General features: G+C 38.7%; 1 protein-coding gene across 1 annotated transcript; it reads right to left on the bottom strand.

The window, feature by feature from the left end:
- Positions 1–3,172: 3,172 nt before the first annotated feature.
- On the bottom strand, positions 3,173–12,912 carry pax1b (paired box 1b). Its single transcript, XM_041958760.1, has 5 exons — positions 12,764–12,912; positions 10,731–11,318; positions 8,276–8,409; positions 6,301–6,541; positions 3,173–4,246 (listed from the first exon to the last, which is right to left on the bottom strand). The coding sequence occupies exons 1-5, from the start codon at positions 12,765–12,767 to the stop codon at positions 4,176–4,178; spliced, it is 1,038 nt and encodes a 345-aa protein (XP_041814694.1). The 5' UTR covers positions 12,768–12,912; the 3' UTR covers positions 3,173–4,175.
- Positions 12,913–13,522: the final 610 nt, after the last annotated feature.

The raw sequence follows: 13,522 nt of genomic DNA, 5'->3' as shown, positions 1-13,522 counted from the left end.
CACAATAAGATGACAAAAAACACAGAAGACGACACTTTTATTAAAGCTGCTCAGATGAGTAGAAAACTTCCATCACCTGAGAGGAAAAACAGAGAGATTCTCTGTCTGACAAGTTAAGCCGTCATAATTGATGCCTGATGTTCACAGACGAAGCCGAGACACAATGCAGAGTTGTTGTTTTGCAGCAATTAGCCAGGGTCGGGCTTTGTGCAGGGCCACGGTACACTGGCAGCCACACGGCGTTCAGTCACGAATCTGTGTGAGGTGTTAACAATGCAAGATTCAACTGTGATTAATGGTTTGGAGATGAAATCAGTGATGGTGAACGATGTGTCATACAGAGACACACCAGACTGATTCTGTAAGGCTGGGTGTCAATTTAGGTCATTTGTAATGTATATTTTGTTTATGTATGACTTCATGATTTGGTATTTCTGTTTTAAGGACTCTTTGGCAAATGGTTTGTCAGATGTTCACATGAAAGCGCAGAACTTTGCTCTGTAGTAACTGTGAGTTCGACGGCTCGCTGCGGTTTCACGCTCGGTCAGCGTTCTTGTCCGTGGCGGCGTCTTGATTCTGTCGGCGTTGAGAAACAGACGTTCGGCCCAGTTGGTGCGTGGGAGTGACGAGCCCGTTCAAAGTACAACACGTTTGACCTGGCAGAGATAAACCTGGGAGTGTGAGGAACAATAAGCAGAAAGGTGAGCACATGTCATATTACACAACATCATCGTAACAGCTGCCAAAAACCTGCAAACACCGGACAGGTTTTCTGTGGTTAAAGTGCAACTGAAGTGCTGTGATCCAGCTGTTCACGTCAGACAGTGGTCACACAGTCGAACTGTTCTGCTACTGCAGGATACCTCTGCACAAAGTCAAGGTACTTGTACTTTACTTGAGTACTTCCATTTGATGCAACTTTATACTTTTTCCTCCACTACATTTATCCGTCAGCTTTAGTTACAAGCTACCTCTCAGATCAGAATTTTCATCCCCTTCCTGTGCAGCGAAAACCATGTATCTCCAGATGTGTTGAATATTTGTGCTGAACTGAGGGATGAAGTTTTCCTTCATGGCTTGAGAAAGTTCTCCTCCTTCTTCAGCTAAATAATCTGTTTAAAAAGCCTCTTGGATCAGCTGAAAATGCATCATCATAAAGCTGAAAACACGCTGTTTTTCTGAGATACGAGGTTCTCACAGGACAGCCACGCTACAAACATATGATGATCTTATAGAATATGATGCATCGCTGTAGATTAAACCAGCCAACAGGATATAAAGTAGTTCAAATGAGCTCAACCTGAAACATCTGCAGCAGTAAAATGCAGCATCTACATTAATGCAGGAGGAATATTAATCCACAAACATCAGATATAATTTAAGTACTTTAAGTACATTTTGATGATCATATTTTAATACTTGTAAAAAAAGTAAAATATCTGAACAGGCTACTTCCTGCACCACTAAGCATGCGCCCAATAAAAACATGTCTGCGTTGATTGACAGCAGTAATAATTCTGATTGTCCATTCGGGGCAATGGAAGAAGTAATGTGACGTTATTAAAAAGCGACAAGCTAGCTAAATCATTATTGACATACCGTGGTAACCATGGTAACGTCAGCTTTGCTGCTGTTTAATTTGTGTTCTTTATCTCATGAATGCACTTTAACGGTTCCCACAACGATGCTGTATTATATGGCCAAAGGAGTTGTTAGGTTACAAACAAGCTAACAGCTTCTGTCTATGTTATCTAAAGCACTTTTCTTTCAAAGGTGAGTGCACCTGAAATGTTGCTCAGGAAACTGTTCAGGTAATCATTTTGTTTGTTCACCTTCTTCCTCTTTTCCTGATATGTTTGATGATTTGTGTGATCCTGTTGTGTCCACGTGCTGCCTGATCTGTCATTAATTTGGTCATTATGAAACCAGAGTTATCCTTTAATGTCCGTCCCTGAGAGTCAGAGAAGCGACTCCAGATGTTTGTGGTCAGAAAGCTGCCGACTCACCGAGCAACACAAAGCAGAAAAGAAGAGAAAAGAGGACTAGGACTTAGAGGGCTTCCTAAACGACTCAAACGCTTCCTAAAGAGGCCGTTTCAGACAAAGAGCTGATGTTTGCTCTGTCAGTCTGCGTCTCAGCACGACTCATACCGCTCAGGTATGAATGGACGGCCTCTGTTTACTTTGAGCTGTTTGCTGATGGATCATCTTACACCTTTTTTTCTTTACCTGCAGGAAGCGTCTCCTGACCTGCAGAGGCAACAGATGAGGAGTCCACAACTGGAGCTGCTTCTCCAGCCAGTGCTGGAGGAAGTTTTCATATCCTGTACTTTAATACAAGTACTAATACCACACTGTAAAAATACTCTGTCACAAGAAAAATCTTGCTTAGGTATAGCAGTATGTATGTAAGTATTATCGTATTCAAGGTAAAAGTACTGCATCTGCTGATAATTTTCTTCATGAATCGATTGAAAACCTTCTGAAAATAGTGAGAAATGTGGTGAAAATTCACAATGTTTGTTTAGTCCAAAGCTCATTATTAATAAATACAGTCAATAATTAAAAGGAAAAGCATCAAATCTGGGACCATGAAAAGTTTTGACATGGAAAATGACTTAAACGTCAGTCGTACGTTTTGAAACGTAACGAGTAACTAAAGCTGTCAGATAAATGCGGTTGAGTAAAAAGTACAATATTTCCCTCTACAATGAGGTGGAGTAGAAGCAGAATGTAGCATGAGCTTAAAATACTCTAGTAAAACACAAGTACCTCACATGTCACGTTCATCACATGATTTCACACATGATAAACTCACACAGGAGGATTTTCACACACTTTACATATAAAAAATATCACACAAACACCAATTTCAATTAATTCAATTAATTAGCGTAGACCTTTAGTTAACTGTCATTAGCTTAGCCCTTAACGGTGGGGTAACAAAACATATTCATTAATTGGATGATTGTGCAGAACACTGTGTGTGTATGTGTATTATTATCTGAACAGCACTGTCTGGACACATACAGGATCCTATAAAAACCGAGGATATTTAATAGTGAAGTTTAGGTTAAAAATATATTTTTATTATCAAATTTGACCATCTGTTATTCTTCTCTGCTCCGTTCTCAACATCTGGAAAGGCTGTTAATGCTCTCAAACCACTGACATACAGTCTCTATTGCATGTCTTTATTAAGCACATTTATACAAAAATATACTTACAGCTTTACCGATATATTTTACAAGATGATACAGTTCCAATGAAATTTAAACGCTCCCTTTCATGACAGAAATATGGAAAAAGATGGAGCTTTGAGCAACAGTTTGGGAAACAAACTTGTTCACTTTCTGAGGGAGCGTTATCTGATTAGATAGGTACGCTCATGTCTGTTAAATAAGAAGCTACAGCAGACAGCTAGCTTAGCTTGGCATGAAGACTGGAAATAGGGGGAAACTGCTAGCCTGGCTCTGTCCAAAGGTGACAACATCTGGCTACCAGCACATCTAAAGCTCAGTAAATAACACGATACATCACAGTTGTTTAATTCATAGAAAAACCGAAGTGTAAAACAACGATTTGCTGTTTCATCTGAAGTTATTGTGTCCAGCCAAGGAAATATTCAGGCACAGAACTCATCATAAAAGAGGTTCAAGGTGTGACTTAGAGAGCTCTAGAGGTGCCGGGAGCCAGATGTTGTTACCTGTGACAGAGCCAGGCTAGCTGTTTCTCCTTTTCCAGTCTTTATGCTAAGCTAGGCTAACTTGCTGCTAGCTTCATATTTAACAGATAGGCAAGTGGCATCAATCTTCTCATCTAACTCTCTGCAAAAAAGCTAATGAGCATGTTTCCTAAAAACTAAAAAATGAATTTCTGTTCAAGGTGAAAAGGGGAAATAAAAAGTGTTTTGTTGTTAAAAATAAAGAAACAACTGTTGATGTAGTTTAATTTCTGGGTGCATTTGGAGTATTTTTCCTTCACTGAATGTCTTTGTGCTGCTCAGCCCGAGAAATAGGACTTAATCACTAAATAAAGGAATCGATCATGAGTTGCAACAGTCGGGTCCTCAGTTCTGGTCTGGAGCGGTCAAAGTCTCTTTGTCAGGACTCATACATAAAAAAAGCTGCCAGTCTTTCAGCATCACATCGTCTTCATCGTGTCTCCTCAGCGTTGTCACGAGGCTGAAGACAATCTGTGAGCAGCATGAGGATGTTTGTACACAGGACTCTGAGGTTTCCTGTCTTCTGCGGAGAAAACAGCAAAATAAACTCATTGATCGTCACCGTCAGGATCATCGTTCTCATTTCAAAAGCTGAATTATTTAATCAAAATTAAACATGTCGCACAACTTGTGTCCAACCTGCCGTTCACCAAACCTTCTTCAGCTGTCGTACCTTCATCAGGCTGGAATCATCCACAGTTTCTTTACATAAAGTTAATTAATTATTCATGTGACTGCGACTGCAAACAACAAATATTCTTAACAACAACACAGCCATCGCTGCAGAATACAGCATGTCCCCCTAACAGATAAGAAACATCTACAACAAAAGTAAATATCGGTAAAAACAAGATAAGCAACATTACAACCAGCTTCTCAAAATATTCTTATCAACATACAACATTTGATCCGAACCCGTCGATGGAGAGAACCGTTTAACTCTTCATTTAAAAATACACAATCACAAACCTGCAACCAAACGCTTCATCAATAAGCGATCCGCCCTGACAGGATGATGCTGGTGATATTCTTTGTTTTTGTGTTCGTCCATCTCAAAACTCTCTGACTTCCTGCCTGTGGCTCTCACCTCCAACTCTGAATCTTTAAAAACAGCTCAAAATATATACTTTCATTTCGAAAAATTACTTTTAATTTCTGAAAACAGCTGCTCACTGTTACTTTTAGCTTTTAGTGAACAAACAGGAGGTAATAGTGCATTTGTTGGGACTATTTTCATCCACATTTGGTGGACAACAATGGAGCTCTATGGCACAGAGGAAGAAGATGTTTCAGAATACTACAGTCACTGTTGGTTTTAGTCTTTTTATGGGATTTGAAACATGTACTCATCCCAGGTCATCAAATACCGGCGGCGCCTTGTCACGTTCCTCAGCCTCTCGTAGAGACGCACAAGGTTCCCTTTAGCATCTGTGTGCGACGCACTAAACCTGCCAGAAAACCTTCCGAACGCGTGGTTAGCGCTGTGAAACGGTCACAGCTGTGAAATGCTCAGTTAGGTTTAGGCACCAAAACTACTCAGTTAGGTTGAGATGAAGATCATTGACTTTGGGTTTCACGCAGGATTATTATTATTAGTTCATCTAAATGAACTGTGTATAGGATAAAACGTGTGTTATATAATGATATCACAAGAGATTAAAACTTAAATTCACTTTTAGAGTCCCAGGTGCTGTAACTGCTGTTTTTCACCATTTAAATGTCGTCACACTGAACTCAGGTGATCACTATTTGCTTGCTGAGCTTTATAAAGAACTGGTTCTATCTGCTGTGTGTTTATGAGCAGCTGTAATGAGGCCTGAAGCGGCTGGTTTGAGATCAGATTTGTGATCATTATTTTGCTCTTCCTCAGCTAAAACTATGGCTGCGGGCTGCCGTTTAGAGCCAAAACCGAAATGTAATAATTTGGATGACTGAAGATACAACAGCAATGTGTATTTGCTGGTGAATTTTCTATGAATATCCAGAATTCATCCTGGTTTCAGTTTAGTTTATGAATATAAACACACTGTTCACACAGCACACGTGGTCCATAATATCATCTGTATTTTATGCTCGCGCAAAAGACAAAATTATGTTTTATTTTATTCTTTAAATCAAAACCAGAAGCTTCTCCTGTGCAATTTGGGACCATTTTAATCTCAACAGGACCAACCCTGTTTCTTAAAAACACAAACATTAGTGGTTGTTGAATAGAGAAACGCACCATTTGGCGGAAAATAAAGTCACTCGTGTGTTTTTATAGTTTAAAACACAGGATGGAAGCTCTGTGGTTTTTTACATCACAGATTCTTAGATTAGTAATTTTCAGTCAGGCCACAAAGCCAACTTCCCCGTCAGCATCTGTATATATATATAACAATATATACAACAGTGAGCTGGAGGGAAAATTGGGAATTTTGGGGTGAAGAAATTCCCAGTTTGAGTCCACAATCTGAGTCTGTAAAATGTGAAAAGGACAGTATCACATGGTCCATCATGTTATCTTCATGGAAACAAAACATCTTGATCAGGTCTCCTACACAACAAGCTTTAAAGGAGTGTTTAATCCAGCCTCACCTTCTCTTTGTGGTAGTTTGAAAGACGCTGCGGTGTGGAAATCTGCAGCCTCCAGCGGTGCTGCGGGGCCGGGACGAGCCTGAGCCAAACCCGGAGTTAGACTGGGAGTGAGGCTGGAGGACTGGGCCTGCCAGTGGTGTCCGGTGCTCATGTAGCTGGCTGCCGGACCTCCGTACACTCCGTACTGGTTCGGTGGGGAATATGCACAAGCTGGGACATAACCGGGCAGACTGGATGAAGACTGAGGACGAGAAAGAAAGAAAAGGATTCTGTTTGGACTTCTGGAAAACTCATGATGAGATTTTTCAGATGTCACCTCTAGTATATCTAAAAAGCCTGAGTTTGACCTCCTGGTGGGTCCACATAATGAGTCAGGGGTAGGCTGAGCATATTTTCTAACCCCCAAACCAGGATGCATCAGTGTACCACACGTTCATGAGCATGTATGGGCTTATGCACACAAGCACCACTGACGTTTCCATCAGGATAGACAGTTATTTCAGTGCTTAGCACACCTACCCAGCACACCTTTCAACACCATGGATGCCATGAAACTGCCAGATACTTTCTGAAGGAAGAAGTGAGCCTCCTGGAGCTCTTTAAAAAAACAGCTAACTGTTAGCATCCTGACAGATTCCGTCAGAAAGAGCTGAAAGCGTCACAGCCTATCAAAGCTTGCCTCGCTCACTGGCAAACTACGACACGCTGATTAATGGACACACATGCAGACAAATCAGTGTTGAATTCAGACTGCCACATTTCTAATAGTAACGCAATTAATTAGCAAGATTAGCTCAAAAATGTTCTCACGCAAATATCACATGATAGAAATTGTCCTCTCATTCCAAAAATGTCATCACTTCGCAAAATGATCCTTATCCACAAACATTCTCACTTTCCAAAACATTTCCACGACTGTCCCAATATCCAAAACCAACCTCTCTTATATACTGCATACAGTTTTCTATTTAAACACACACACACACACACTTGCTTGCAAACCTTCATTGTTTTGGACCATCATTGCCATGATTCCTACACACTAATTTGGATTAGCTTGAACCTTATTTTAACATTAACCCTAAAACCAATTCTTAACTTACAAATCATACTTTGACTCTATAATGTTCTGAAATCCAAACAACATCTTCATCTTCCATGAATTGTTTAATTTGGTGAATTTCCTCACTTTCCTAAATTGTCTGATCAACAGAACGTGGATTTTTAGTTGTTCTAAAAATGTCATTTTCAAGGTCCAAACCTCAAATTGGTCCTCACAAACATATATCTTTTTTTTTCAAGGTTTTTTTTTCAATTATTATACCTGGGCCACTGAAAATACTTGGCTCTGATTGGCCGATAAATCACCACTCTAAATCAGATGTTAAATCATAGCAACCATTAACTAAACTGACCACAAACACACTTCGTTTTAATAATAAACTGAAGGTGTCCTGATGTGAGAAGAGGAAGAGGAAGAATGAAGACTGTCATTTGTTATCATCACTGTTGACTTTTTAACAGCTATTAATTTACTCCTACATGACCTGGAAAACAGGAAGTGGGCCTTGATGATAGCCAATCAGAGCTCTGGTTGCATAACACACGGCTGCCTCAGTGTGCCATGAAATAAAAACGGAGCTGGCAAATCGAAAAATACAAGTCAGTGAATCAAAAGGCAAAGTAAAATAAAATCCTATGTTTACTTTTCTTTTTAGAGAATGTATTTTTGCATTTAATCAGCTGTTTCACTTTTCAGTAACTGTATTAGTTTCTAAATTCTGCACCTTCTTTACCAATTGAATCGATTTGTGGCTGTTTATTTATAAAAGCCCTCCTTAATTTGACTTTAACTTTGAAAGTCAGTTAGTTATTAGTCCCTGTTTTTGTTGTCATATTAAACAGAAATAATCTAAATTATTTCTGCAGCAAACACCAACCAGTAAAGAAATCCTCTGACAGTTTATTTATTTACCTGCTGTGGGTATTTGAGGTCCGGCTCGTTGCTGGTTTTCTCCACTCCATTGATTCCAGAGGGAAACGGTCTCATACTGGTCATACTGGTCCAGTCCTCCATTTTGGTTGTGTGTCCATCAGGTCCAGACAGTGCTGAAAAAAAAAAAAAAGAAGACATGAACACAAATGTAAAAATTCATAATTTAACATTCTTGGCTCATATCTGCAGCAGTCTTCAAAATATCAGAGAGCAAACAATTCCACCTTAAAAGATCAGTTTGCTTTGTGTTCAGTCCAGTTTAAACCAGTTAGAAGGGGAGCCGTGTTCAGTCTTAAATATCTTGTTTTTCAAATGGACAAATTAATTAAAAGCTTCAAAAAGAGTCAGTGAGCAGGAAGAATAAAACGCTGTAAATGCTCATGATAGAAACAGAAAACATCCTGTTGATCAGCTGATCAGATCACTGCTGAACAGCACTGATGCTCTACATTAGTTAGTTAGTTAAATTTCACCATAGAACAGCTTTAGAGTTAGAAACAACCTCTTTGAAGCTGTTTATCACAGGACATCATTCAAACAAACTTTATTTGTACCTTTCATGCAGGTTACTGAGGACAGAAAAGCTGATCATAAAACAGTAAATGTGCACAGTAAAATGATTTAGAGAATATAAAATGTAATAATAAAACCAATAAAAGTAACAAATATTGATTTAAAAAACAGCAAAATAGATAACAGGAGCATACAAACTAAAAGCACCAAAAGTATTTTTTCTGCCTTTTGGAACAACTTCAAGAATTTAAAATCAAACAGTGCGACGGTCAGCGGACGTAAATGCTGTGAAATCAAAGTTTCAGCTGCATTATAACATCAAATCCAAACTCTGATGTCTTGATGTGCAACAGTTAAACAAACTGCATATTTCTAAACTTTAAGATAACATTTTGTCTGGCTGACTGATGAAGCTTTAAAGACCAAAACAAACTTCAAATGTACTAAGTGTCACTCTTAGTACAGATTTGAGGTACCTGTATTTTACTTGAGTCTTTTCATTCTGCTCCTCCACATCTCAGAATATTGTTCTTCATTTCACTACATGTATTTATCGTCATGTTATGTGTTTAACCGACAGCAGTTACTTTACAAATTAAGATTTTTGCAGCTTTACAGGCAACAAAACACATGAAGAATTCCTGGAGTATGATGCTTTGCTATAAACTACCCAATGCTTTCTTCAAGCTACAGCTGAAACCGATTAATCAATTAGCTGATTGACAGAAAATTAATTGGCAACTGTTTTAATAATCATTTATTTTTCATGTAAAAATATTTCATGGTTCAGTGTCACAAAAGTGAAGATTTGCTGCTTTTCCTTTGAATGATTTGAATGTTTTTGTAATAAAGTTGAGCTCTGGGCTAAACAAACTTTAAACAAGCTTGTTTTAATACTTGAAGTACATTTTCCTCATTATACTTACATACTGTTACTTCAGTAACATTTTCAGTACTGGAGTTTTACTTGTAACAAAGTACTTTTACAGTGTGGTATTAGTACTTTTACTATAATGTAAATACCTCCTCCAAAACTCTCAGTGTTTGTTTTTTTTTCTCTTTCTGTGACATTTACTTTAATGTGCATCAGACAGCTCATTTGTCTTGGTGTTGTAAATGATGTTTGGTTGATAATGTAAAAAAAGAATATAAAGAAACAAAAGAAGTCAGATGTGAGTTTGAACAATGTCTCTCTGTTCAACATTGTGAAGACAAAGATGAAGATGGTTGATTCCAGATGTCAAGAACTACATTAAAGCATCACTTAAAAATGAAGAGGAAATAAAAATTAATTATAAAATCAATTAAATGAGATCCTAACATGTTTTATTATTTAATGTGTGATTACTCTGACTCCGTTTGTGAGGAAGCCAATTCATACTTTGGACATAAATTTCATATTTATGTGCCCTCGCCTTAAAGAAATCACCTTATTTCTTATGGCATCAGCATTTGTGCACAATTCATTTTTAACTGTCTGTTTTGCTTTTTTTTTAACAGTTTTGGTAAATTGAAAAGCTGAACAATTATGGTATTATATTTTGTTTGCTTGTTTGTCTTGGTGTTAATTTTTCTGAAAACTTGGATATTTTGACATTTTGTTAGTTAATTCAATGTGTTTAAATCTGGCTACGATCACGCCAACAATAACTGAGTAAAAATATAATAAATTGAACAATAACTGAACACTTTCTGATCAAAATCTTCTGGAGACGTCTGCATTGGCATTTTTTTAATCTATTTTTGTTGTAATATTTTTTTACTTTATAGTATTTATCTCAATACTTACTAACATGTCTGTAAACAGAATAATCGATCAGTTATAAACGGATGCAGGATTATTATTGATGTGATGGTCTGATGTGGGTGAAGTTTTATGGTATAAATCAGTTTAAAGTGTTTTTAAAGTGTCTCCACCGACCTGTCGGGTTGAAGGCTCGGATGCCCAGGATGTTGTGCCAGCTCCGCGGCAGACCGACGTGTCCTGCGTGGCCGCTGCCGGTCCTGGTCCCGGTGTGGGTGACCGCGGCCCCGGTGTAGGAGGAGTACGGATAGACATGTCCGTACTGGAGCTGAGGCGACGCCGGTTTGTTGCCCTCATACGGCTGTGAGAGTGTCCCGATTTTATTCCTGAGGATCCGGCTGATGGAGCTGACGGACGGCACGTTGTACTTGTCGCACACCCCGTCCGACAGCAGCCGGTCCCGGATCTCCCAGGCGAAGATGCCCGGGTCGTCCTGCTTGTAGTCGCGTATGCTCCTCACCACGGCGGGGGTGGTGACCCTGGGCTTGCTGCCGCCGATGGCTCCGGGCAGGATGGAGCCGGTGTCGTTGTAGCGGGCCAGGATCTTGGACACGCAGCCGTGGGAGACCCGCAGCTGGCGGCTGATGTCGCAGGGCCGCATGCCGAGCTGAGCCAGCTCCACGATCCGCAGCCGCACCGCGTTCGGAAGCGGGCGGCCGTTCACGAACACCCCGCCGAGCTGGTTCACCTCCCCGTAGCTCTGCTCTGCGCACACGGGACAAAAACACGGGATTCAGTGTGAAAAGAAAGCTGCTTCGTTATCGATTCTTTTGATTTCACTCCAACTAATTATTATTTTCTCATATATCTTTAAATAATTTGTCATCTCAGCTTCATCAATGCTGCAAAAACCCAAAGTGGAAAGAAACTGATGCTGCAGCTTCTCGAACATGCATGATGATTTCCTCAAATATTTGTGTCTTGTTCAATAATAGAACATTTTTTGGGGAGAAATAGAAGAATATTTAGATGAGAGAAATGATTCCTTTCCTGCAGTGAAATCAAACCAGCTCTAGTTCTTGTTTTTCTCCATTTGAGAAGTGAAAATGAGATATTAATAATAAAGAAATATATATTTTCAGCTGTGAAAACCAATAAACTGATATACTTTCTAAACTTCTTTGTACAGATTTATGATGTTATTTTTTTGATTATTGCTGTTGTTGATTTTTTTTGTGAAAAGCTGCTCCACCCTCTCACAATTATTAAACAAAAGGCAGAAAATGATCATTAAAGGGCTAATCGACCATTTCAGGTTTATTCACATGCACCTTTAAAGGGTTTGAGGAAAATTATAAAAGAAAATTTGCATTTTTTTTTGGTTTTTCATCTGATTATATTATCTTTTTAAAGCAACTGCAGGTTACACCTCTTGTTTTTTATGTTTTCTATCTTTGGAGCAGCCACTTTCACCAAAAGCCTGTAATTACAAAAAAAAAACAGAAAACCCTGATTCTGGGTACCTGAATCCAACACAACTGAGAGTTCATGTGATTCTACTTTTTCATTTACTGTCATCTATAATCCTCTGATTAAAACCTCTGCATTCCCTCTTTGTTTTTATTATTCTGTCGTTCTCATTCTAAATTTTAATCACTGATTTTTCTGTGAAAATATTTATTGGAGTCAAATGCAGCATGCATGCACAAGTTTCTAATTTAATTTATTATTTTTCTGCATTTATCTGACTTTTTCCTGACTTCAGTTTAATAAATTTACATTTACAAACAACCATGGAAGTGAAAACTTTTTCCCAGATTAAGGAGATTACCATCCGGTCTAAGAGGACAGAATTTTCCATTAAATCAAATTCAACCAAATCTCTAACAAAAGAGTAAATTCCAGACAATCAGCATTGTAGTAGTTTCTCCATGAAGCTGATATTTTAATTAATTCATTAGTTAATTAATCTAAAGAATTAAAATGTAATAAAAGAAGTTGTAGTAGTTGTAGCTGTAGTTTTATTCCTGCTGTGGATGTTTTAAAGGACAGAGAGCACACTTCCATATGAGAAAGCACCAATAAAACAACTCTTCCCACAAGGAAGCATCCAAAATGGAGAGGAAATTTCCTTCTAGCATGACAAGAATTAGCTTTGTGTTTGTCGCCTTCAGATGTTTTGTGTAAAAGTTCAGTTTCTGTCCTCTCACCCATCAGCTGCCGTCCACAGCGTCTCACTGCTCCACCATCCAATGCTCTGACTGCAGCCTACAGCGATCTGAACAATCTCTTCCTCCTCCTCCTCCTCCTCCTTTGGGTGGAAGTCCTGTCATCATTTCCTGTTTGAAGAGCAGGAGGATCATTTGGCATCAGCACCCAGAAAAACAGTGGTTCCCGAAGGACTCTTGTCGAGTTTAAAGCTGAGTCCTCTGAAGTCCACATGTTGACACTGAATACGTCATAACAGGCTGATGAAACCCCGTCCCACCAGACTCTGAATTTCTTTTTCTAAATTTGGAGAACACAACTCACCCAATCAATTGTTTTAAGCACTGATTCCCACATAGGGGGACTTGTACCCTAGGCTGTACTTCTGCAGTTGCTTTAGGGGTACTTATAAAAACTGGAGTAGCTCGAACTATTTGAAAAAGTAGAAATAATAATGATAAAAAATCCTCACATTGAGTCAACTGTAACGCCTGAACACTACTTGTTGAGAGTCGGCCTCAGCAAGTAAGCAGAAAAGTTGAAACAGGTATTCGCTGATTAAATAGTTTAAATACTTAGCTAAATGTTATGGATAAACAGTTCAAATAGTTATCTTAAAGTTATGGAAAAACAATAACATAGGGAGCTAAAAGTAACAGATCAAGCGAAATACTGTTAGTTGGCTTAAAGTAGCCTAATGAATAAACAGCTGAAATAGTTAGCAAAAACTAATAGATGAATTGCAGAAATAGTTAGCTAGT

Source organism: Chelmon rostratus, chromosome 18 (assembly GCF_017976325.1).
Source record: "Chelmon rostratus isolate fCheRos1 chromosome 18, fCheRos1.pri, whole genome shotgun sequence".
Lineage (NCBI taxonomy): Eukaryota > Metazoa > Chordata > Actinopteri > Chaetodontiformes > Chaetodontidae > Chelmon > Chelmon rostratus.
Note: the sequence above shows the minus strand (reverse complement) of the source record. Positions and strands in the feature narration are given on the sequence as shown.

Coding starts and splice junctions, on each gene's coding strand:
- pax1b (XM_041958760.1), bottom strand. Junction 8,410..10,730: donor CCGAGCCTTCAACCCGACAG/GTCGGTGGAGAC, acceptor TTTTTTTTTCAG/CACTGTCTGGACCTGATGGA. Junction 4,247..6,300: donor CAAACTACCACAAAGAGAAG/GTGAGGCTGGAT, acceptor TTTTCTCCGCAG/AAGACAGGAAACCTCAGAGT.